Consider the following 26,921-nt stretch of genomic DNA (forward strand, 5'->3'; position numbering starts at 1 on the left):
TTACCAACCCCATTTTCAGATGCTGAGTAGACCTGCATGAAGCAAATTAATTATCACAGATGAGGCAAAGTGATCTGGTGTTAACAGTTATCTATACACCCACTTGTGAAGAATGCATAGAACGATTCTATGAATCCAAATTTCAAAACATCACACATTCACATTCAAACAAATCTAAAAGACGGGAGAGAATAGATAGACGTCTTGACATCCCTCCTGTGGCTGAACAAGAGACCACAATGGTACTGTCAGTCTCCAAGTATTCTTGGCCCAGTTTTGTCATTGCTCAAAAAATGTCACAAGATGAGCTGTCACTTCTACTCAATTGAATAAATATTAGGGTGGAACAGGGAAGAGTTTTGAATACAATCACATCTTATATATGCCTAAATGTAAAATCATAACAGCTCTCCATATATATATATGAACCTCCATAATTATATCATCGCTCAAAGCTGAAGTTTTCAGCAATGTCAAAAAACATTCTGGCATCCTAGTATAACATGCAAAGATAAATACAAGACATTCCGGGTTGACTTCCCATGAAAAGGGTGCTTTTAAAACACTGCATCATCCATCGACCTACCAGTGGCAGATTAAGGTTGTCCAGAGAATGACATTCTCCTTGTTAGCACAGAAATTACACACTTTACCTTTTGAAGAAATGCAGAAATAAAGGCATAAAAGAGAACATAACTCCAAGTGAGGTGTTTAAAAAAAATCTTTAATTTATTTACAAACGGCAGAGTTTTGCAGAGTGGATTGAAAGACCGCCAGAAAGATTGTCATAAAACATTTGTCCATCAGTGAATTACAGTAAATTGCATTGCACGGTAGTCAAAAACAACTAGCATGCACTTTATTCTCCCAGTCACCAAAATAGATTTGATTATAAAATATAGCTCTCAGTATAAACATCAGGCTCGTTTGTAATCACCAACCAGTCCATTCAATTCATCTGTGTAGAGATTCTCAAAGACTTGACATTTCTTCAGGTGATGTTTCAATGAGCCAAGACATCGCTCAGCTATTTTTCACATTTGCAAAATAGTTTTAAACGTCTATTGCTTCTCCTTACTGTAAATATGATGTTCAAATCATCTAAAATGCAAGTCTGCGCCTGCGGCAAATGTTTTGCTTGCAACCGACCAGATTAAAGAAAGTATTCTGTGAACTGAAACAGGATGAAAGAAGCTTCTAATGGAGAAAAAAACCCTGGAAAATAAATGAATGCAGTAACTTTACAAATTAAGGAGGTGAGGATAAGACTGTTAGACTACAGCGAGAGACAACTAACAAGCTCCTGACACATTCACTTAAAATCAGTCTCCTTTTAGAAGTTACACCAGTCATCAATCACAGCGCCTGTCCTGTCCTCCATTCAGCTTTCCCTAAATAAATCACAATTCAACATGGCATTCAATCTGAAAATCCCATTGTGGGGTTTGAACACGAAGATGACAGAGCTGCATCTCTCCTCGATTATCAAACAAATCTAGAAGAATGAGTGAATTTCCACAGATGCGGAAAAAGTTCAACTTCGCGTATCAAGGATTAATTGAATCATAGTTCAATTACATTATCGCATCACGGGATTAAATATGCAAAGCAATACAGATACAGTTTCTTAATAAACACAAAGGAAGGTGTCTGCTTTAAATTCATGAAAACAACAACAAAATGAGACACACACAACAATGGTCCTCTTGCGCCCTCTGTTGACCACAACCACAAAGCAGCTAAACTAAAGCAGCATTCTGTGTAGCTAATCACAGTTCAGCAGTGCTTACATACAGCATCCTCCTCGTGTAAACATGTCGATACAGTCATACACACTGTGGCACACTTCAAACACACTTATTTCAGCGTTAGAGACTAGTAAACCAGATCAATGAAGTGGTACCTTAACTTTGGCTGTTCAAGTGATATCACGGTTTTCTTTGTAGCGAGCCAAATAAGAACGTTTTTTGGGAATGAATGAAAGAAAAACCCCAAACAAACTTCTTACGTGGCACTAGATGGAAATCCCTGATTTGATCCTGTTTGTGAGAATATTGCTTAAGAGGTTTACTTTGCATGGTCTCTCACAACACAGAAAAGCCTACAAATGACTTTATGATACACACTTAATGAATGTGATGGCAAACCATGCCAATATATTAAATCAACAAATTACAAGCAATAAAGTAGATGAGAGTTCTATATATACACTATCTCTATATACTCTGCTTTCACAATTGATGACAACTGAAACCACATACAACTACATAACAAGAAATGTTCTGCACCAAGCAGCCTCTATACTGGGTAGCAAGCCACATTTGCATACTTAAAGGTATAGTTCACACAAAAATGAAAAATAGATTACTCACTTTTTTTCTTTATTTTTTTAAGGAACACGAAAAGACGTTATGCAAATGTCCTGATTAGCTAAATCGAAAAAATATCTGTATATTCAAATCACACAAATTTAGGGAAAGAATTTAGCCTCTGTTCACCATTCACTTATTTTCTGGAAAAGAGCAGCATGAGCATTCTGCTTAATATCTCCTTTTGTTGTTTTCAGAAGAAATGGCATGAGGGTGAGTACAGATGGCAGAGATTTCAATTTTGGGTGAACTATTTCTAGAAGCAGTTATGAAAGTTGTATTTAGTGTGTTTCTATGTCGATCATCATTAGAACATCCATATGTCACCGGTGTAGCAGCATGCAGATAAGTGGTACGAGTTTTCACTAACACTCCATGGTGAAGGATCCCGCATAAAACTTGATTACGCCATTTTTATATATAAAAGCTTTATAAAAAAGCTTAACTTTTAGATTTACCATGTAAAACATTATCAGTCGAAGTGTAATTCTCTGATATAGGTAGTTTCAATGTTGTTGCAGGTGGTTTATGACTAAAAGATAGTAGTCATAAAAAGAAAGTGTTGGAATTTCCAGCATTACTTAAACAGAAGCGTACAATTTACCTCAATATCCTCCATTTTTACCATACTAAATTAAAAAGAAAATTAATTCCTATGCTGATGTAAAAAAAAAAAAAATAAAATAAAATTTCAGCTCTGCTTTGAATTACCTATCACTGAATATCCACTATAAAATATAGACTGTAGTTTCTTTTTTATTAATTGACAAATGGCCAAGGCAGGGTTGATCAATGCTTTAAAAAGACCTACACAAAAAGCTGTGTGCTCAGGGCAGTCAAACTTCTCATACATACTCACTAAATTGTGTTACTCTAATAGGTCTAGGTCTTTAGCTCCAAAAGCATACCTAACGACATATATTTAAATTTAAGCCTATTAATTTGTGATGTGATTTTTAAACAATAAGATCAATAGTGAAACAAAATAAGTAAGTATCTGTAAAAACAAATGTTGTCTTCAAGTAAGGGCACCAGATCGAACAAGGTACGTTGTTTTTTGAGAAAGATTATAATATCACAACAAAAAATAGGGAATCTAGCATTTGAGCAATGAAGATTTCAGCATACAAATCTTTCTAGGAAACCCGTAATAGCGTCTGACTTTATCCCCAGCACCAATCTAAAGATAAACACACTGAATAAACATGTTGATGCGTATAATCCAACTTGTCTGGCCAACATAGGCCTGGCTCTTAGATGAGATAAGTCACTTGATAACACAACATTGGCTGAACGGTGAAAAGAATGGTCGGTGCAATCTGAGGATGTTTTGCATCCACCAAGTTCTTCCACGCACCACCTCACAGAGGCTGTGAATTTTCATACCTGTTCTCCAGCAGTCCCTCGCTCTCCTGGTGAAACCAGCAGCAAAACAGCCACTCCTTTTCAAATGGCTGGAGAAGAGGAATGGATGAAATGAGGGATGGTGGTGTGGATGGATCAGGAGCAGATAGATCCAGGCGTGGAGGTCAGGGTGCAGACGGGTGTGGGCAAACCGTAGAAGAGTGGATCCGTCATGGGGAAGATGAGGAGGAAGAAGAGAACGACCCCCAGCACGTAGAAGAAGAGAATGGTGTGGCGGTGCGGGTGGTCCAGGGCTGTGCTGAGAGCTGGAAAACCCATGTAGTTACAGAAGGAATGGCACAGCACAGGACCCACCAAATGACCTAGAGACACGTGCAAAGAAAAAGTGTCAGTTACTTCTTCGCATGCATTACAATTTGTTTGTTACAATTCAAATTCATAAACAAATTGAATTGTGATATTATTATCATGACAAATTAGGTTATTTCCCTCCCTTATTATCATTACTGTCTGCAATAAAGTAAAAAACTAAAACACACTAAAAGTATCCCACAGATTTCAAAATTAAAATCTTCAAACCTCAAGCTTTTCAAACTACTTTAAACTTTCTCTCTAAGCTTTCTTAAGCAAACTTTATCTTCATCACATTATGAAGCAATTATGTCTGGACACATGATATTTTTAATAAAAGCTGCATACGGGCAATACCACTAAATACTTCCTACCCTGCGTAATTATTTCTCAAATTATCCTCACTGTGAACAATACAAACTAAAAGTTTGCAATTATCATTAATTTATAGTAAGAATCATCATCATGTTTGGACACAATTATATTTTATTTATTTTAAAATATAATATATTTTTTGTGCATTGCAGTCATAAGATTTTTTGCATTATGGAAATAAGAATTGGGATGTCAATGTACTTAATTGTCATGAAAATAGTCACAATACAAAAGTTATCTTAGTAGTTACGATTAATATTTTAAATGCAAAACTTTTTGAATTTTTTGGGTATTTTGTAAAGTAGTAAATGCAACAGTAGTGTTAAAGAATAAACAGATGCACCTGTCCTGATGAATATAAAGGCTGTATAAGCTCCAAATACTGCAGTGTAGGAGAACTGGAACACTGAGAAGTACACAAACAAACACAGACATCAGTAATCATGTCTCACAGGCGGCACACCACGCACTAAAGATGACACTAAAGTAATGACTCTGTTACCTGCAGAGAGGAAAATCCCTGAGACAGTGCCCTGTCTGAACCGCAGGAGCTCGATTACATGATGAAAATGAGCTGCAGTCACACACAAACCGAGAGAGAGAGAGAGACAGACACAGAGAAAGAAAAAAAAGGTTACCATCACAATAATGGTCTACAAAGCAAATTAAATTATAAACAATCCTGTTTTTCTTGAGTAAGTCAGTGTTCAGTCATTAATAGAGGGGTAAATCTTTCTGTCAAACGAGACTTGAGAGGGTTGATTTTCCTCCATTATCAGAGCATTGTATGGAATGCTCAGGTTACCAGATATCTAGGTTGTGCCATTTGTTGTGATGAAATGAAATAATGTTTAATTAACAATGTTCACGTAATGTTTAATCAAAATGTTGTAACTTAATCTTTCAGTGAAGATGATATATATGGAGGAAAATATCTAACGCTATTCGCTACTAATATTTTATCGCAAGTTCAAATTACATTGGAAGACTGCGGAAAGGCTGCATTACCCACAAAAAGTAGTCTATGTCTACCTATAGTAGCTATTTGGCAACAATAATTTCCACATCTACACAATCTTGGTGACATCAGCCAAAAAAGCCAAGTTGTTTCATAGCCAAAAACAAGTTATAACATTTGATTAAAACCCCAACAAAACTCTTCTTTGGAACCTTTTCTAACATGCGCTCATGAGAAGCTGGCATTAGGCCGCGTGTCCACCAGACACACCATTTCGCCAGCTGAAAACATCAGGTGCTCTGCTGAGCTTACGAGTGCAGCGTTTTTTTATTTTTGAGTTGAGGTGTTGTGGTAATTATTATATGGAATATCCGCTGAAAGTAATATTGCAGACACATCACAAATTAAAGGTTTCTCCAAGCATTTAGACTATTTTTCTATTTTATTCAGGATAATATGGTGGCAGTCCATCAATTCCATCTGGTACAGGCATGAAAACTCGAAGACATGCAGTATTAACTGTTCCATTGTTAGTCAGTCGTACTACAACAGTGTGACGGTTGGTTGGTGTGGTATTAGTCCCGCCCCTCCTCCACTGTGATTGGTTAGCTGAGTGATGAGCAGAGTTTTAGAAACAGGGCTCTATCATTGAAAACAACTGAAAAAACATGATAGCTTCAGGAAAAAACACGTGATACACCTTGAGATGTGTCTCAAGACAGTAAACATTACATTTTGATTTCCTGTTGACTTCAAGACTTAAATGTAAGGTTGGAGTAAAAACTAATTATGGATGTATTTACCCCAGCCTGTATCTAAGCAAAGGGCACATCACCACTCACCAACTCCAAAGAAGAGCGGGCATGTGAAGATTGCCGTTGAGGGGCCGGCGCAGGGTACTAGCATGGGAAGCATGCATGCCCGAAAAACCAGCTCCTCTGTGAATGGCGCCACAACCTGGTTCCTCAGCCAGCGCATGTCACCCAGACACAACGTCCAGAAGCAGGGGTCTGCAAAGACATAACAGGCCAATCACATTTACAACAACACTGACAATGAAGCCAGTCTTATTCTTTTAGAGTAACAAAGCTCAATCTGGTTGAGTGGTCTGGTACAGCTTGAAGACTGCCTATTGCACTTCATCGAAATGAGAATTTATTTATGGATACAGATTCACCTTCCAAATTCTTTGGCTGAAACGTACTGTTGTGTATTATAATTCAGCATTGTGACAGCTAACTAACTCGCTTTACAATTATAGAGGTTCACTGGAGACAATCACAAGAAATCTGGAAATGGCTGTTTACCGACTACAACTTTCATCCCATTGATGAAGCCCCAGGGGCAATCCATGGCTAGCTGGATCAGAGGGCCCAGAAACAGCACCTAACAATTATCAAATACAACATAAAAAATGTGCCAGATCACAAATCCAACGGAAAGACTCTTCTGCAATCTGAAGGTCTCTCAAAGTCTTCAGTTCCAACAACACTAGGTTTAAGGAAAACAATCGATTTCCATTGTCTAGAAAAACACCAAGTACAGACTTACCATGGTCAATAGCAGCGGAAGAATTATAGCAGGAATAAGACCCTCCAACCGGATCCCCATAAGGGCCAGTAATGAAGGACCAGGCTATGGGAGAAATCAAACACTTCTGAGGTAAGTCCAGTGTTTCTCCATCAACTGAGGTTCAACACAATGGCAAAAAGCTTTATAACAAGACTGTATGATGCAGTGAGTTCTAAAACCACTTATCAAATAAAAAAAACACTTAATCTCAAAAACTGAGACTAAACATCTCTAAACATTTGTGTTGCAGTGAACTAACCTGGATGCCTGTGAACTCTTTCCATGACCAAACAAACACTGGAGACAGAGCGGACACAATCAGTACACTGGTAAAGCGCCGTTTTATCACCGCAGGATGATCCCTGTTAGTGCAAACAACCACACGAACAAACAATCAGTGCTGTTGTAATTACATTAATACGTTTGCATCTTACCATCAATTTATGTTACATAAAACAAGACAAACATAAACAATGGGGGGGGGGTCCCAGGTTTCATAGTAAGGCTGCTATGAGGAAATATGACTCAAATTAATCAATAAATTATAATGAAATATTAAATCCATGATGTTTTATCTTGATGATTTACTTTTATTTTTAATGTAACATGTTTAACATTTAATTATTAGTTTTTCATCAACTTACTAATGGAATGTTTCATGCACTTCATGTTGTTGATGTCAAAGAATGGGAACATTTTGTGCTGAAAAATTTTGTTCCAAACGTTCCATTTGATCAATATTTTTAACGTTCGATTTGAAAAGCATTTGATTCGAATGGTATTTTTTTAAAGACTTCACTCAAGCAATGAACGTTCTTTTCAAGCTTGAAATAATGTTTTCAAACATTAGATTTAACAATATAACGTTACAGTAAACGTCGAATCTGTGGTTACAATGCCCAAAATAGTGTCTAGGTAGGGTGCTCACAAGGTTTTGTGACACAGACAAAGGCTCCGAACTATACCTTGGTAAATCGCTTTTCCAAACGTATAGACTTCCAACATAGGAGCACGCAAGCAATAAACAGGAAAGAACTGAAACCCAGCAAAGTCCATCAGGAACAGACGCCACATTAGCATGGAGTTGATCTGAATGAAAACTTGACATCAAACCATCGTCGTCGTTCATGGCGAGACCGACAAGGACTAAAAACCACTAGATGGGGTAAAAAACTGCAGATGTGGGTGACACATTAAACACCACACACGTGATTTTGTTTACGACCTAGATAAGTGTATATGTCCACAATGGAGGTTGAAGCTGACTGAGAGCCGACTGTTTGGGCGCCACAGAATGACGCCATCAACGCGAGACGGTCCTGCCAGCCAGTATTTCAATTCATTACTCATATCAGGACAGTACTCTTGAATGGGAAGAAGAAAATGAAGGACAAATTATGTAACAAATAACGGTCCATTGGGACTCTGTAACCTTTACAGCATATTTGCAGCTTTTGGCTACAATAAGGTATATTTATTACATATCCTACCCAATTTCCGATTCACAATTCCTTGCAAAATCGTTTCAGTATAGAGATCATTTTGTATTTTACATGCATATTTTATGTACTTATTTGTGTAATATGTTAGATAGATAGATAGATAGATAGATAGATAGATAGATAGATAGATAGATAGATAGATAGATAGATAGATTTATATTAACTGATAATGAAATTAATTTTGGAATTCACTGTTTCTAGACTTTTGATTCATATAAACCTTGTGACACATGCTTAAAAGGGGGGGGGGGCAGACCTTCGGATTATTAGCTGTTTAATTTTGTTGTGAAAATATGATTAATTTCATACAGCTTTATAAAACTGCCTCGTCGCGCAGATGGTCTTCTTAAATTAAGAGGTGTCGATGAAAGTGAGACAGCACAATCACTTGGAACAGGTGAGATGCCGTTCCACAAGTGTATTCCTAAATGTGGAGAATGCGGAGGATCCCACGGGCTGTCAGATCCCTCGCTCGAGCGTCACTCACTGCGCGCATATGCAACACCAGTGATGATTAGCTCATGAATATTGATTAGGCGGAGAAATCATCTAATGGCGAAGCCTGGTTTCTGAATATTAATTAGGTACTCCGTACGCTTCGCCTTTTCGGTTCAATGGCGAAGGCTTGGCACTTGAATATTAATGAACCCACTGCCATATTAGGATTTGTAAACTCGCTTCCGGGGGCGGGGCTTACATGTGTAGTGGCTGCCTGACCAACCGCAGAGGCGCATGATGCGGGCGAGGGCAAAACCCGTCCTCGGATTTCATTAACGGCAGAGAACTGAGAGAGATGGGCGTGACAACGGAGTGTCTGGACTAGATTGAAACACTCTTCTCCTGGATTAAGATCCGCGCTGTCTTCCGTATAACTGATGATAACGGAGTGTGGCAATGCAAACCACACGACGTGATGCGCGTGCCGTCCAGTTTAACACAGCGAGTGATGAATTAACAGCACGACGCCCTATTTTAAGGCCACACGGGGATTGACAAGGCAAGGATATTCAAGGCAGTGGTCTGTAACATCATCAGGTGCGTATTTGGATAGTTTCTGTCTTGGCGTGCTTGTTCACTGAAATATGTTCTTCTCTTTATTATCACTTATTCAGTCTTCTGCTTATGGCAGTGCGGAGTGCGTGTATAGATGCGTGCGTTCTTTTGTAGTTTGTTATTTATTAATTTATAATGTAATGTTTTATTTAAATGTACTATGTGTAATAAATTAAATAATGAATTAATTAATTTTCCGTGAAATCCCTTGTGTAATTCCCAGGCCTCATAGGCAGCTGTGGAATTGCTTAGTATAAATAAGAGCATGGCAATTATATCGTTCTAGTCAGTGGGACACAATTGCAGTGATGATTATGGTGAATACCAAATAGGTCAGGTTTTGGTTTGATAACGTTATGTAATATGTCCATATGTAATATGCATATTGAACAGTCTTTACAGACGGGTTAGAAGAAATGGGAATAACAGGCTACAAGTGTGACATTTACATCATGTTGACGCCTTATGAATTGTTGTTAAAAACTGTTAAAAAAAAGTGTTGCCTAACTTAAAATATTTCATCTATAGTAAACGTCTCGCGTGCGTTTGTGTGTTTCCTGGGGAATCAGTATTGTGTGATTACGTTCTAAAAATCGAATTATAATTCGGATCTCATTCGAATCTTTGAATGTCAGTGTTCTGCTGATAGTGAGACGTAATCCGCTGCAATCTGTCGTCTGAGAGCACGAGCTGGTCCACGAGAGAATGAGCAGAATACGAGCAGTGCCATTACATAATCTTGCTTATTAGTTTCTGATGTTAACAATAATCTCGACCGTTTAACAGATAATTGAAAAAACGACTTTCACAGGGCCTTTTGTAAATCACAAAACGTTACATCACAAAATGTTGAGTCAACATTAAAAACTAAAGAATGTAATTTAGTTTATTATTTCTATAGCCTAATTAATTATTTGGAAGGTTTGGTCATTTAAGTGTTTTTTTTTTTTACTAATTGCTGAGCTAGTCTGAGTGTGTTTACAACTTGTTTGAATAACTATCAAAAAGCATTAGTTACACATCAAATAAGCACATCCTATTTTTGTATTTTTATTATGAACAATCATGAATGATGACAATATGTTTGTCTTCTAAACATTATTTGTGCATGTGGAGGTAGGAAACGTGTTTTTCTGGTGCATAATCAATCTGAAGACTGTCTTTCCCATTTACTTGTCTGACAACATATTTAACATTAATTAATATGAATTATGAAAAGATGTCTCCTACACTATTTGACTGCATGTGATGATGTGCATGGGCAGGGAGTATCCATGCAACAGCAAAAATAGAAGCCTTAATGATTATTTTGATTTCCAGTTAATATCTTTAAAACAATACACTGCTAATTTAATGGCGTAATGTATTTTATCAAGGAAATCCATGTTGTTTTAAGTTAAAACAAAACAGTGAATAAGATATATTATTATTATTATTATTTTATTTATTTTTTTGGATAAACAAATGCTTAGTAGCAGACTCTTTGCATGAATGATGATTTTTACTTAGAGAATGAGACGTTATTGAGGCTGGGAAAGTGCAATGTAGTTTCACATAATACATTTTTGCTTGTGTTTTGAGATAATTATTACATGTCAGTTAAAGTTTTTAATAATATTATTTTTAGCATTATTTTCAGTTTGAAGTTATTTGTACATTTTCCGGTTCATTCTTTTGCTTGTTTATTCATTCCCATGGTTGTCTTTATGTGCTGCATAGTATTTCTAGGGTTTGTTATTTATCGGCATACTGAAAAACCTTCATAATTATTAATGCAAGTTATAAACAAAATGTCTTTGCAGTGTCACACAGGTGACCCATATACGAGTTTGCTGACATGCATCTTTGAATGCTGATGTGGCGTTAGAACAGGAACAGTGTAAATGATCGAGCTCCTGCGGAGGTCCCTGCCTCTGAAGGTCACTATCAAGTTTCTCAATAGCGATACCTGTAACGGGGAGATGATGTCAACGTGTTCTTGCACTTTCTCTCATTCCCTGCCTTTGGTGGCTGCAGCTCTTTCCACTGCTTGCCCAGACAGGAGCAGCGGGGTCAGACAGAATTGCAGCATACTCACTCCATTATGAGACACACACACACACACACACACACACACACACGCACACGCACACGCACACACACACACACCTGCTGCAGACCACAGCTTCACAGCACACTGCAACAGAAAACAGCCATGCTGGCCATTCAACAAACTGCAGCTGACTACAGACTTACACTGACAGAGATAATGGCATTATACGGTACAGTGAGCAACACTGTTATAGATGGTGTTTTTGCATTAATTATGCAATATGCACCGTTGTTGCGCTGGTGCAGACTGCAGTCTATGGCAGACCTCAGCTACTCTGCTCACCAGAACAGATAGATGGTGATATTTTTGGTTAAATGAAAATGCAACAGACATCATGATGCTAACATAGAGCATAGTGTACTACTCCATTTACAAGAGATTTGCATCATGTTGTGGCGGACAAACATTACATTAATTTAGACTAATGGGAAAAAAGTACTAAAACAGAAAATTAATATTTTTTTAATGTACTAGCAAGGATGCATTACAAATAAATGTTTTTGAACTTCTGCTCATCAAAGAATAGTGAAGAAAGTATTGTATCACAGTCAACTGTTTTCAACATTGATGAAAATAAAAAAATGAGGAGCAAATCAGCCTATTAGAATGGTTTCTGAAGGATCATGTGACACTGAAGAATGTTATTTACATAATTATGTAATTATGCAAAAAATTCAGCTTTGCATCACAGGACTAAACTACATTTTAAAATATTTTCAAACAGAAAGCAGTTATGTTAAACACTATAATTAACCTTATATGTGTTTTATATGGTAATATCTAAATTAATGATTTTATTCGAGTCAAATTTGTAATTTAACATAACTGAATGAACTTAAATACATAAAGTTACATCAACAAAACTAAAGGCATAGATCAGGTAAAAACTATTCCTTAAACTGAAAATGGCTGGTTACTTTTTACTATGTTCCAAGTATACATCAAATATTAATTTAAGTTAAAACAATTTTTATTACATGGGAAGAGAGACTACTGAGAAACATTATACTAGCTGTGTTGGAAATTGCTTATTATAGAGATATATATTTATCTGCAGATTGCTGATATCAAGTTCATTAATTGTAGACACTATGAATGCATAATAGTATATCATTGCATTCATGAGATGCCATCACTTTGAGCTGATTCCAGCAGACAATACAGGTGCAAACTACATTCTGCTACCTAAACAAATTCACTTTGATACAGGATGCCAAATGTGTGAAAGCATAACACCAATACCATTGTTTGCAGACTGAACAACAATGCAGACAGAAATTTTGCAGCCATACGAGCATTCAAGATTTGTATTGCACAAAAGTGCAGCTCCGACAAATCTGCGAAATGGCTAATGATCTGCTGAAAAGCAGATAGAGATTGTGAAGAATTAAGTTTGGCAAGCCTGGACACGAGTAAAGCCTCATAAGTTATTTCTGAGATCATTTCCTCGTGCGTTTATATTTAGAACCCACTTCATCTGGCCTCTGATAGAGATGGATGAGGCAGACTCGCTCTCTGTCTACCCCGCTCATACTCATACACTCAGTCTCACGCGCCACACTCGCTCACCCGCTGCAGAGGCAGCAGAGAGGATTGTGGGAATGAGCAGAGAAGGTGGCGGAAGATGATACAGTAATAAGGGAGGACATAAAACCAGACCAGAGGGAGGATGTGGTGATCTGAGAAGTGGAGATGAAGGGAATAAAGAAGAAGATTTTAGAGGTACTGTCACTGTGGGACTCAAGTCTTTCAATAAAGGCACCAGAAGCCAATGAATTATTCATATGCTGCCCAATAATGCGTGACGAGCAGTTCAAGCTCACAGACTGAACTTGTCACTTAATTATATGCTAAGCCTCTGTACACTAAGGTTGTTGTGTCTGGAAAGATCTCATTGCATGATGTGCGTCGTGTCCTCACCCCTTCCATACCCCTGCATTCCTGTTGATCTCCCTTTCCATATCTCTCTCGTTCCTCCCCAGGTTGTGGGCTGATTGGAAAATGCGTGGCATAGAACAGGCAATCCATCACCCTGCCAAACCTCAACACACACACACACACACACACACACAGTCTCTTCATAACAGTGCTTGTTCATCCCTAGTAATCTTCTGTTATCTACAATCTGCTGTTTTGTAAGCACTCTATATGTATTACACCTCTACATACCCTTCTCCATCCCGCTGGCCCTCCCCTTCATCATCTACACCACCATGCGATTTCTATTTTTGTCCTCTCGCAATTTCCCTCCCTCTCAGCCTCCAGTCCACCTCTCGCCATTGCACACCCACAGTCATGCAGTGCCTTAATAGTGCAGCGATTGGCTCATCTGCGCCGTCTGTCTTCTCTAAACCAGTCATCTTCCTGTGAAGGCGAGGGTTTGCACTCAGTTCAGATTCATTTGCTGCCAAAGGGAGCCTTGAAGAAGCAAATTGACAAATAACCGATTGCTATTAATGTTATTGCACTAGAAAAGATTTTAATGTTGTGTTAATTTAGTTGAATATTATGCATACTGTACAGTTCTGCTCAAAATTGCAGAATCTGCAAGATGCGTATAATAAAAAAAATGATGAGAAGTTTGAATAATACAGTTACAAAAAAAAAAAAAAGCTAAAGCTAAATAGAATCTACTATGTTTACTAAATCTAGATAGATAGATAGATAGATAGATAGATAGATAGAACCTTTGAAATGCCACAGCTGTTACTGTGTTCCATTACATTTGTATGAAAAACAACAATGAAGTCATTTGCATTGGAGCACTTGACTGTGTTTGTAGAGAGGTAGTCATTCTCCTGGGATTGGTTAAATCTTCTGTTCCTGACAGGTTGTCAGTTGATGGTTGGCTGCTTGTTGACTTCAGAACTCTACAGAGACGGCCACACTATCTCACAGGCTGCTCTCACAGGATCAGTTGTTACATAAATACATAACAGCTGATCTGTGATATGGCTGTTATCGTATTTACAGTTGGAGTGTGTGGGGGGGGGGGGGGTTGCATATAAGAATCACACCGTTGTTCCATGTCCTTTCCCTGTAGCACTTATTAAATAAAGTTGAGATTTGACCATGAGAAAACAAGAAAAATGTGCTGATCAACAATATCAATCTCACGTTCCCTTTACTCTCTCTCTCAGTGCTGTGAGTGGTTCTTGTGGATATGGTTTTGGAAGGGAGCTCTGAAGCTCTTTGCCCTCCTCCATCCCTGGAGCTGCGCCCATCATGCAACAAGAACCAGCCTTCTCCTCCTCTGGGCTCAGGATCTCAACCCCATGATGCTCTCTGCCCTGAGGACAAGGAGCCCATCAAGTACGGGGAGCTGATTGTACTCGGGTAAGAAAACATCCACAAAAACCCTGATGGAATAATATTCATATTAAAAGGATGAAATTAAGGTTAAACTCATCACATTTCTATAGTTCAAATTAACTCTTTCAGTCATAATAGCGCAACAGAATTTAAAGAATAGTTTACAAAAATCTTTACTTATATGAATATACATATTCATACACGCAACTGTTTAAATGTTTGGTCAGTGTGTTATTACATTTTAAAACGTCATTTATTTTTGTGATACAAAGCTGAATTTTCAGCATCATTACTGCAGTCTTCAGTGCCACGTGATCCTTTAGAAATCATTCTAATATGCAGATTTGGAACAATGCACAAGAATAAGGGTAACACATACCCACACACACACAAATGGTTTAGACAATTTATAATACCATTTTGTTCATTTATGTGCTTTACCAAAAATACAATCTTCCCATTTGTGCTTTAAAACTCTTGCCTTAGACTTCAACTGTAAGTGCCTTAAAATCTTAATCAAAATGATTAATATTATTGCAAAGATTTAATTGACAAAGCTTTTATTTAGTGTAGAACCTTCATTGTTGCAAAGAAAGGAAATCATAAAATGATTCCAAAATAGATGTCACAAATTATTAAGTATGTAATGGATTGATTCTGAACATATTTAGTTATGAAAAATCTAAGCCTTTGAGGTTAGCAGCATTGGGTTTATTTTCATTCAGGTTTAACTGTATTCACACACATTAAAACTGTACAACATGGTCTCAGATTCGTGGAAACCCATTTATCTAAATTACAGCTCCTCCACTCAGCCAGCATTTTGAATGCAGGAGTTCAGTGGGAGTAAATATGAGTTCAATTAACATCTTTTCTCGTAGATGAATGAACGCCACATCATTCAGGCCAATTGACTCCCCTGGTGAACCTGCGGCTGGTTTTTCTTGACTTATCTTTAGATTTCAGCTGCGGATGCAAAACACTTCATTTGACTGCCAACAAAGATGTCATTCAAATCACACTGTCACAGAGCAGAGCAGAGCAATGAATGATTCCAGTGCCAAGAGCACAAGGGGGAAGAGGGTATAACCCTTGAGCTACTGTACAAGAGGTGGAAAAGAGTGTTCATTTCTTTTCCATTTTGCACATCTTTTAAAGAAAAAAACTTGTATATGTTAAAATGATAATATCTTTTATAAGATGTGACAAAAATGTTTGTTGACATTCTTTACATTGCTTAAAAAAATTAAATAAAAATGTTTTTTATTTAATGCATTTATTTTATTTTTATAACTACAGTAAATGCTGTTTTTTTGTTGTTGTTTTTTTACTTCGTAATTACCAAAGAAGTTTTCTGCTGTGAAAATAAGACCAGATGTTTCTTGAGCAGCAATTTATCATATTAGAATGATTTCTAAAGGATCATGTTACACCAAAGACAAGAATAATAATGGCAAAAATTATGCTTGGCCATCACAGAAATAAATTACATTTGAAAATATATTAAAATGGAAAATACATGTTTAAAAAAATTCAAATGTAATAATGAAACTTTGACAATATTACAATTTATACTGTATTTTTGAACAAATGAATACAGTATTGGTAAGCATAAGAAAATAAATGCAAAAGTCATATAAAAATCCAAAATTAATGTGCACAGACGTAGCCAGGAAATTTCCACAATGACTGTAAAAGCAGCAAAAAAAAGCACAGAGTCGGAAATAAACAGCCGATAATAATTAGGTGCGAGCAATGTACCAACAACACAGGCTCTAAATGGTTTATTACTTGCTTTCTTGGGTGTTAAATAATGGAGCAAATACCAGTAAACTGACTACTGCAAACCTAAATCACCTTGCATGACTCATTGAAATACTCTCCTCCCATAAATTTTGCTTTTGAAAGGGAAACTCCTCCAAATGCATTTGCAATAAGTTTAGCTGCAAAAATAGATTATCACTAATTTTTCATTGTGTGTCTTTAGTAAATCCTGACAGTAGATTTTTAATGCCAACAAAGGGTTTGCATTGGTACAAGCTGTAAGTATATCTGGCACCAATATTCTAGATCAGTCAGGGTAAAATAGACACAATTATCTAATTTAAAAGATTTTTTCTTTATAAGAAACTGCAACTGAAACAAAAAAATATATATAAAAATGTAAAAATGCCTCCCAGTGAGTTGATAGGAGATAGACAGAGCTCATTTAAGTGTCTGGATTATTGATCGCTGCCTAGATGAATTATAAGATGGCTTTACCTCCTCATTGACAGGCTCTGAGAGGCCTGCATTAGCCATTTTGTGAACGTCTCTTGACTCCTGTCTTAGTATCGACGGAGAGATAGAATAATGCCATTTAATTATTATTTATGTACACACCATTTCTCTTAAGTGAAAGTCATTCATGCCTAGTTTTTGTCATCGCCAAGACAACAGTCTGTCCTCAATCTGTCAGCTCTATCAAAATCAGTCAGCGGATGAAGTGCTGCATCTAAATTAAGCACCGAATGTGTTTTTGATTAAGTCATTTTTTTATTATTGATCAAAGCATTCGCTAAGCTCATATTGAACTGCTGTGGTTTTGTTACATTCAGGCATAATGGTTCGCTAGCTAGCGGGGACAAGGGCCGCAGGAGAAGTCGACTGGCCCTATACAAACGGCCCAAAGCCAATGGCGTCAGACCTGATGTCATCCACAATGTCTCCACACCCCTGGTGTCGAAGGTGACAGCGTTTGCTTCAATTCTTTACAATTTCCACACCTAGTTCTAAAATATAAATGGTAATGTCTTAATGCTAACAATTGATAAGACCAGATACTTTATTTGAAACAGCTTTTTTCATGGCTTCCAAATTATTGTTCCAACATAAGTGTCCTCCTGACCCACCCACAAAATTCTGTAAGATTCATTGCATAATTGCAACCAACCCAGTGATTTGTCAATTTATTGCATAAGGTTAGGGAACCTGAAACTGCCTTATGTTCCTCTGACTTGTTAAGGGATGTATGATGCAACAAAGGCCATTAGTCAAAGAGTTGTGTGTGTGTTTTGTGTGTGTGTGTGTGTGTGTGTGTGTGTGTTTGCAGGCCCTAAGCAACAAAAGCCAGCACAGCATATCCTACACACTGTCCCGGAGTCATTCTGTTATAGTGGAATATACACATGACCCCAACACCGACATGTTTCAGGTGAGCATCATACCAGAAGAAGAGAGGATTCTTTCACTTAACTTCCTATCGATTTCATTAAACATGCAAATGAATTTAAATTGATTTATTATACTGTCGTTGTGGTGGAAGTTTTTACCTTCCTGTTGTGACAGTTATGTTCAGTTAGTTTGCTTTCTTGGACTTTCAGTTTGTTTTCAGTCATGGACACTCATCAAGTCATCACACCTGTTGATTTTTTTCTCATTATCACTGTGTATTTAAGTTGTTCCTTCTCATTCACTCAGGGTCCAGTCACCGTTTGCGTTAATGTATGTTACTTCAGCCTGTTCTGACTACTCTTATGTGGATTATAATTGAGCTTTGTGTTGGAACGCTATTCATCATCATTGTGCCTACTCCTGAGACAACTTTGCAGCGAGATTCGATGCCGTGCCTCAGGAGAGCCAGGATTTGTTGACTTTTTCAGATGATGTTTTCATCTTACAATCACCAGCCCTTTTGATAACAAGACCCTGAAATCTTTATTCTGGATCGGGGGAAAATTACCACCATCCCGCGGACCTCCCAGACAACTCCTGGCTAGACTGAGTTGAAGACATCATCTGGTGTCTGGAGAGTGTCTATCTGCCCACTGCGACGCATCAGTTTACTCACACTCAATCCCACCCGGTATCTTCATCACCACTGTCTTTGAACAACAGCAATGCCTGTATGAACACATATAAAGTCTTCAACCCTATTCCTGGGGACCCACTGTCCTGCAGACTTTAGCTACAACCCTAATCAAACGCACCGGAAGCAGCAAATCAAGCTAATCAAGATTGCTTGAAAATACACAGGCAGGTGTGCTGAAGCAGTGTGGAAATAAACTTTTCAGGACAGTGCATCCCCAAGAATAGGGTTGAAGACTTCTGCCCTAAATGTTGACAGCCCCATCTTCATTTTGGCTCCTCCCTCCCTCAACTCAGCCAAGGGCTGTCGTCAGAACTGAGCTCTGGGTCTATGCCATCGGCTGTTTGCATCATCGCTGCCAGGATATCATCATCATCCACCTGACACCATCCCTCTGTCATCGCCACATCCGGTTAACATCCATGCATCCTTGTCCACCTCCCAAACCATCCCTCCTTCTTCTCATCCTCTGTTATGGGGTGTAATATCACAGTTATATTCAGTTAGTTAAAAAACATTTAAACATTTAACGAGATTACAAAAAAATCACATGGTGGATTTTTATCATTACAGGGTGGTTGTGTACACGCACTGCCAACACACATTGAGGTTCAAACAACTTAAAAAGTGCAGCATTAAATGACCCCTTTAAGTTGTTCCTTCTCAGTTACTCGGGGTCCAGTCACCATTTACATTAATGTGTGTTACTTCAGTCTGTTTGGATTATATAAAATAATTTAACTTTGTTTTGGAACGCTATACATCATCTTTGCGTTTTCTTCTGGGACAAACCGTGAGACCCATATTTCTGGCCTCAATTATGTAAAATGTCATTGTTTCTCAATAAACATAAAGGTCCTATCACCCAATAATAATTTTTTTTTTTTCATTTTCATTTATTCACCCTCATGCCATTCTAAACAAATAACTTTCTTCCTTCCTTGAGAAACAAATCCTTTTTTTTTTTTTTTTTTTGGTTAGTGAAGCATCAAAATTAAATATCTGGCTGATAGCAATAAGCTGGTAATTTGATGGCTGATACAATATGTGGTCGATATATTATAATGTATAATGATAAATTATACATTATTTTGTTCTTTAAAATTACCCCCAAAAACTATCAATATTTATTTAGGCATCAAAACATTATAGAGCATGAGAGATGGATATTAATTTTGAGATTTGCTGAATATTATGTTTAACTGTGTTGTTAAATTATAATATATATAATAAAGATTACATTTACATTTACATTTAATCATTTAGCAGACGCTTTTATCCAAAGCGACTTACAAATGAGAACAATAGAAGCAGTCAGGTCAACAAGACATCAACTACAGAATACAAGTGCCATGACAAGTCTCAGTCTAGTATAGAACGCATTATTAAATGAAAAAGACAAGAAAAGGAAAAGTACTGGTGTTAGTAGGTTAAGTGCAGGCAAAAATTATGAGTCTTTAGATGTCTTTAAAATAAGTAAGCATTATGATGGCTAAAGTATCAGCAACGATGTAAAAATAGGTTAAAATGAGCATGCACAATTAAATATCAAATATTGAATAATATCAATAAATACCAAAAAATTACAAAATCTGATTATAGTCAATTCAAATGTTTAGGGTCAGTATAAGGCTCTTATACTCAACAGGTCTGCATTTATTTGATCATAAATACAATAAAAACAACATTGTTTAATATTTTGCATTTAAATATTTTAAATTGTAATTTATTTCTGTAAAGGCAAAGCTGTTGAAAATCTTGGAAAGCAGCTTTTCAGGATTCTTTAGTGAATAGAAAATTCAAAAGAACAGTATTTATCTGAAATAGAAATCTTTTGTAACATTATAAACATAACTTTTGATCAATTTAATGCATCTTTTCTGAATAGATGTTTTAATTTCTTTAAAAACAACAACAACAACAAAAAAGTTACTGGACTGTATATACTGTGGATCCCGTACATTTTGCTCTTTCCCATAGAATTACAATGAATGGGGGCTAAGCAGCCAGTCAGTTATTCAGCATATTTTGTTTGTCATGGAAGAATGAAAAGTCATAGGCGTTTGGGATAACACAAGTAATTAATAAATAATTAATAAAAATGATCATTTTTGAGTGATGTAATCCTTGAATATCTCACTTAATCTGACTGCTAATTTGTCTTTAGATCGGCCGTTCTACAGAGAGCATGATAGACTTTGTGGTGACCGACACAGCGAGCAGTGGTGGTGGAGGACAGGGGCAGGGGGGTGCAAATGGAGAGGGAGGACAGTCGGCCCAGAGCACCATCTCCCGCTACGCTTGCCGCATCATGTGTGAGCGTAGTGCTCCCTACACAGCACGGATATATGCAGCGGGCTTTGACTCTTCCAAAAACATCTTCCTCGGGGTGAGTCATAACAGCCTATTGAGTCATAACCGCGTCTACTAATGCAGAATCTTTGCCAAGTACAGAAGAAAACAACACAGAGCAACAGGATTATTTACACTGACATCAAAAAAGCAACACTGTGGAAGGGGACAGATAAAATTTCAGCGAAGTGGTTTGTTTATTGGATATAACTAGATTTTTACATTATTTTAAAAACATTACTTGTTGCCGATGCTAGGATGTTATGAGTGGTTGCAAGGGAATTGCTATATGGTTACTAAGCACTTCCTAGTGGTTGATAGGTAGTTTCTTACTGGCCCATGAGCCTCGGAGCCAAACACCCCCACAGTCATATAAAACCTGGGAATATCAATATAAAAATGTTAACATATTAAATAGAATTAATAATAAAAAGAACCAGCATTAATAATTGAGCACCAATAATAACTGAGCACCAAATGGGTGAATTAGAATGATTTCTGAAGAATCAAGTAAAGACTGCAATAATGGCTGCTGAAAATTCAGCTCTGCCATCCCAGAAATAAATTACATTTAAAAAATATATTCAATTAGAAAACACATTTTAAATTGTGATATTTCACAATATTAGTGTTTTACTGTATTTTGATCAAATAATTGTTGCCTTGGTGAGCATACTGTAAGAGACTTTTTTATTTAAAAATATACTTTTATACAAAATATACTTTTGCCCGTCAGTGTACAATAAAATCAGTATATTAAAATAATAATTTAATTATTTAGATTTCTAGACCTATAAAGTTATGTAAATAAGTAAATACCTTAGTTATTGGACATTTCTATAATGAATATACATTTTTCTAGTTTTGTGTCAGTCATGTGACAAAAAAAACAAGTCTGATTGCATAGAAAAGTATCGCACGCCTCTGTTCAACAAGCATGATTTGAATATCATTGCTGTGCACAGTACAAACAGTGTTTGATGAGTTACTTAGTGTAAAGGGTTTGTTTATACAGGTTTTTTGCTTTAGCAAACACCACTAATTATAATACAGTAGATCTATATTTACGGCATTAATATACATTTTACATTACAGACTGACATTAACAGGAGTGTAAACAGTGTAGCTCACTCTATTTTGAGCTGTGCAAAGTCTTTTTAGGGGGACAAAGGATTTGCTTGTTCATTCAGAAACAAACAAAAAAAAGAAGATCATCCATCATTTAGTGAAACACAAGAACATGCAAATAAAAAAAAAATGCTGAATTCTGCAGATGCATATCATTGATAACATACAGCGCACACATTATGGTGCTTTATGGCACATTCGTGCTGTCACTGACTGAGTCAGTAGACTTTGAATGGAACACTACTTTAAATCCATTACTACGTGTACTCTTTCAGTCCAGGCCTTTTTAAATAGTGACCTTAATATTTGCTTCAACCTTGATAGTAGCTAACTCAGTAGTGGTGATCTATGATTAGTTTTTACTCTCAAAAATACACAGACACCTGGAGGACAGTAATGGTCCAGTAGCCGGCAGTGATGCATGACATATCAACACAAATGTCCTTGACAGGCTCTCTTCCCACTGCTGTTATGTGGAGGTGGAAAGAGAACAAGAGCGAAAGAATGGATACTGTATTCAAGTCTAGGTATAAATATTTCAGACTCCCACTGTATAATGCAGAAGTAGGTGTGTTGTGTAATAGCTAGTAGCTAAAAATGGAAAGCCTAAAGTGTCTGTCGGTGCGTTATAATCCTCTAAACTCAGTCAGTGATTTATTATGTAACACACAACATGCATGAACATTAAAAGAGAACTGATATTAAACTGACAGTAAACCACAACACATTTTGATTTAGCTCTGAGTCGATACTGTAGAGATTAGTCAAATCCTCTGGATATGTTTGATTTTACAGGAGCGAGCTGCTAAATGGAGGACCTCAGATGGTCTGATGGATGGACTAACGACCAATGGGGTGCTGGTGATGCACCCGGCAGGAGAGTTTGTATCTGAACCCGCTCCAGGGGTGTGGAGGGAGATCTCAGTATGTGGGAATGTTTTTGCCCTTCGAGAGACACGGTCCGCCCAGCAGAGAGGAAAACTGGTGAGAATTTGCTTTAATCTCGATAATGAATCACAAGTTAAAATGTTTCCAAGCTACACTGCAGAATTCTGTCTTCCCTGTTGGCATCTGTGGTCGAAACATAACATTGATAATTTCTTCACTGGCCACATCAATCGGAAATTACATTTAATGAATGAATTCACAGAAATTCAACACAGATAGTGTACTTCCACCACCATGGTTGACAAAAGTGAATTTAGTAAATATGATGAAATATACTACTTCTCACTATTACTTGTAACATATTAATGATTTTATTTAGCAAGTAAGCATTAAATTGACCGAACATTCTTTTTTATTCATTAAAGATTCCTGAAGAAAAAAAAACATCATGGTTTCCACAAAAATATTAAGCAGCACAACTGTTTTCAACATTGATAATAATAAGAAATGTTTCTTGAGCACCAGATCAGCATATTAGAATGATTTTTGGAGTAATGATGCTGAAAATTCAGCTTTGCATCACAGGAATAAATTACATTTTAAAATATATTAACATAGAAAAGTAGAATTAAAATAGTTTTTTTATTGTAATAATATTTCACAATAATATTGTTTTACTGTATTTTTAATTGCATATAGTGGGTATAGAAAATAACCCCACCTTAAAATAATTACATTTCTGAAATGAAGACGGACACAGTTTTTGTTTTTTCCAGCTATATTTATTTACTCCGTGCAACTTATAACATGCAAGTGTAAGATAGAACAATTTTTTTTTTTTTTTTACAAAAAAAATAGAATAACTGAGTTGGAAAAAGGATCACCCTCTCCTGAAAATGACTTGTAAACTCAATCAAGTATAGCTTATCACCACCTCAATGGCACACAAAGCTGTGACCAGCTGTGCTCATTTTGATTAGCTCAGCATGAAAACAGCTTTTCTGGAGCATTTAAGTCCTTGGTAGTGCAACTGAAGCAAACAATCAACTATGGGTGACAATGCACTTGTCAAAAGACAAAAATATCACTGCAGTCCACAAACACTCACCATCAAATTGAACTGAATTTAAGTAGTTCTACAAAGAAGAGTGAGCAAATATTACAAAGTCTAGATATGCAAAGTTACAGTACAGACACATCCCAACGGACTAAAGGCTGTAATTAAAGCAAAAGGTGGTTCAACAAAATTACTGACACAAAGTAGTGATCCTTTTTCCAACTAATTGATACTTTTTTTCTGATATGTTGGTATTATATCTTTCACTTGGATGTTATAAGTTTCACCTAATAAATACAGCTGGATAAAACAAAAACTGTGTCCATCTTCAATTCAGACTGGAAATTTGATTCTTTTAAAGGGGGTGATTCCTTTCTTTACCCACTGTAAATGACTTGACAGACTTGGTGAACATAAGAGACTTCTTTTGAAGACAGCAAAGAAAATCTTACTGTCCCCAAACTTTTGAACAGTATTATTTATAAACGCAAAACAAAATTGTGGCATTTCAAATATCTGTCTTTCTGTTCGTGAGGGCTACAGACTTTCAAACTACAGGCTTTAAAACAACAGCATTTCAAACTTTTTTTTTTAGAAATTTTCAGCTAAGTAAAAAAAAAGGCCTAAAAGGGACTGACATTTGCTTATCTAGTGAAAATTTAAATGTCAAAATATTTTAATTGTACTTTCTTGCATTAAAAATGTAATTGCACTTTAGCATAATTGTTCCCTACCTCATGAACTGAATGGGAATGTAACAATTCTTAATTCAATGCTTTATAGCAAGTTGGATATCATGGCACATTATGTGCCAGTTTCAGGCTTAAAAGGTCTGTTTACCCAAACATTTTAATTCTGTCATCATTTATTCATCCTAATGTCATTCCAAACCAGTATGACTTTATTTTTTCTACGGAACACAATTGAAGACATATTTTGCAGAATGTTGTGAGTGATTGCATATGTGTGTTTTTACCTCACAGGTAGAGAACGAATCAAACATGCTGCAGGATGGTTCTCTCATCGACCTCTGCGGGGCCACTCTGCTTTGGCGAACCCCCAGCGGTCTTCGTCACACCCCGACTCTAAAACAGCTTGAGTCTCTTCGCCAGGAACTAAATGCTGCCCGTCCCCAGTGCCCCGTGGGTTTCAACACGCTCGCCTTCCCCAGCCTGGCACAGCGCGCCACCATCGACAAGAAACAGCCCTGGGTCTATATGAACTGCGGCCATGTGCACGGCTACCACAACTGGGGATATCGTAAGGAGAAAGCGGGATCATCTGCGATGGCATTAACTGGGGGTGGAGGCACAGCTCCGGCTACCACAGGAGAGCGAGAGTGTCCCATGTGCAGAGGGGTGGGCCCTTATGTGCCCCTCTGGCTCGGATGCGAAGGGGGCCTGTATCTGGACGCGGGGCCACCGACACATGCATTCTGCCCTTGTGGTCACGTGTGCTCAGAAAAGACAGTGCAAGGCTGGAGTCAGATCCCATTGCCGCACGGAACGCATGCCTTCCACGCTGCTTGTCCTTTCTGTGGAACATGGCTTACTGGGGAACAAGGCCACATCAAACTCATCTTTCAAGGACCGGTCGACTGAGAGGAACAGCTACCGCACATAAAGCAAGATGTTGAGACTGAATAACAGTAACGGAGAGTTTGCATTGTGGAGGACGGACACAAAATTAAGAACCTGTGAATAAGGCAAGGATGACAAAAAGGGAATATACTTTATGTAATGCAGAATGTGTAAATAAAAGTGATGAAATAAAAGTTGAAAACATGAGCATTGTGTGTAAAAAGAAGTGAATGGAAATCGCATACGTTTGCATTTGTAAGAGCTTCATGCAAGGCCTTAAATTTACATAATGTGTAATGTTGACAAAGCGACTGCAGTCGGCTTGCATGAGGAAAACGTATCTGAGTCACATTTCACCAGGAAATCACATTGAAAAAAATTATAGGAGCATTAAGACTTCTGGCATTCTGGCAAAAAAAAAACAAAGACAATGCACATTTTCTCCTTAATTTTTCATTACTATATTGTGTCTATATTTGAATTAAAGGGATACTCTACCCCAAAATGAAAATTTTGTCATTAATCACTTAACCCAATGTCATTCCAAACCTATTTTGGATGAAAACCGGGAGGCTTGTGACTGTCCCTTTGACTGCCAAGTAAGTTACACTGTCAAGCTTAAGAAAAGTATGAAAGACATCATCAGAATAGTCCATCTGCCATCAGTGGTTCAATCTGAATTTCATGAAGAGACAAGAATACTGTCTCTACTCTCAGATGGACTATTCTGATGATGTCTTTCATACTTTTTTGGACCTTGACAGTGTAATTTACTGGGCAGTCTATGAGACAGTCACAAGCATCCCGGTTTTCATCCAAAATATCATGGGTTTGGAACAACATGGTAAGTGATTGACAAAATTTTCATTTTGGGGTGGAGTATCCCTTTAAGTCCTTATTCTCACTGAGTGAATTGTGCTATTGTTTTACATTAACATTATAGTTATTCTTTGAGTGAATGTTTTAGTCCTGATTTTATTACAATGGTTTTATAAAATCAGGGCAAAAATTAAAGCAGTACTGTAAAAAAGTTAAATACTATTAATTAATTCTTAATTAAAATTCCTCATGGACTATCTGTATATCTATCTGCGTGTATAAAAAAAACTATTATTATTAT

At 37.1% G+C, this 26,921-nt stretch overlaps 2 protein-coding genes across 3 annotated transcripts; one reads left to right on the top strand and one right to left on the bottom strand.

Moving 5' to 3' along the window:
• Window positions 1-703: 703 nt before the first annotated feature.
• LOC128017279 (CAAX prenyl protease 2-like) lies at window positions 704-8,309 on the bottom strand. The gene is made up of 8 exons (XM_052602583.1): window positions 7,956-8,309; window positions 7,250-7,352; window positions 6,970-7,053; window positions 6,726-6,804; window positions 6,261-6,428; window positions 4,963-5,034; window positions 4,804-4,866; window positions 704-4,096 (listed from the first exon to the last, which is right to left on the bottom strand). Exons 1-8 carry the CDS (start codon window positions 8,117-8,119, stop codon window positions 3,870-3,872), a joined length of 960 nt encoding a protein of 319 aa, XP_052458543.1. The 5' UTR covers window positions 8,120-8,309; the 3' UTR covers window positions 704-3,869.
• Window positions 8,310-8,362: 53 nt separating this feature from the next.
• LOC128017278 (E3 ubiquitin-protein ligase pellino homolog 1-like) lies at window positions 8,363-26,008 on the top strand. Of its 2 annotated transcripts, none has more exons than XM_052602582.1 (7): window positions 8,363-8,458; window positions 14,778-14,973; window positions 17,547-17,676; window positions 18,041-18,142; window positions 20,964-21,185; window positions 23,072-23,260; window positions 25,205-26,008. In XM_052602582.1, exons 2-7 carry the CDS (start codon window positions 14,801-14,803, stop codon window positions 25,820-25,822), a joined length of 1,434 nt encoding a protein of 477 aa, XP_052458542.1. In that variant the 5' UTR covers window positions 8,363-8,458; window positions 14,778-14,800; the 3' UTR covers window positions 25,823-26,008. The 2 variants fall into 2 exon arrangements, with proteins under 2 accessions (XP_052458542.1, XP_052458541.1); XM_052602581.1 differs by lacking the exon at window positions 8,363-8,458 and adding an exon at window positions 9,213-9,527.
• The last annotated feature ends 913 nt before the right edge of the window (window positions 26,009-26,921 follow it).

This window comes from Carassius gibelio, chromosome A7, assembly GCF_023724105.1.
Source record: "Carassius gibelio isolate Cgi1373 ecotype wild population from Czech Republic chromosome A7, carGib1.2-hapl.c, whole genome shotgun sequence".
In the NCBI taxonomy this organism is placed as follows: domain Eukaryota; kingdom Metazoa; phylum Chordata; class Actinopteri; order Cypriniformes; family Cyprinidae; genus Carassius; species Carassius gibelio.

Excerpts from the sequence above, each read along its gene's own strand:
- LOC128017279 (XM_052602583.1), bottom strand. The coding sequence starts at position 8,119 with ATGAACGACGACGATGGTTTGATGTCAAGTTTTCATTCAGATCAACTC. Across the intron at positions 7,353-7,955 it reads TGGAAAAGCGATTTACCAAG|GGATCATCCTGCGGTGATAA; the intron begins GTATAGTTCGGA and ends TTGCACTAACAG. Across the intron at positions 5,035-6,260 it reads CCCGCTCTTCTTTGGAGTTG|CTCATTTTCATCATGTAATC; the intron begins GTGAGTGGTGAT and ends GTGTGACTGCAG.
- LOC128017278 (XM_052602582.1), top strand. The coding sequence starts at position 14,801 with ATGGTTTTGGAAGGGAGCTCTGAAGCTCTTTGCCCTCCTCCATCCCTG. Across the intron at positions 21,186-23,071 it reads CCAAAAACATCTTCCTCGGG|GAGCGAGCTGCTAAATGGAG; the intron begins GTGAGTCATAAC and ends TTGATTTTACAG. Across the intron at positions 23,261-25,204 it reads CCCAGCAGAGAGGAAAACTG|GTAGAGAACGAATCAAACAT; the intron begins GTGAGAATTTGC and ends TTTACCTCACAG.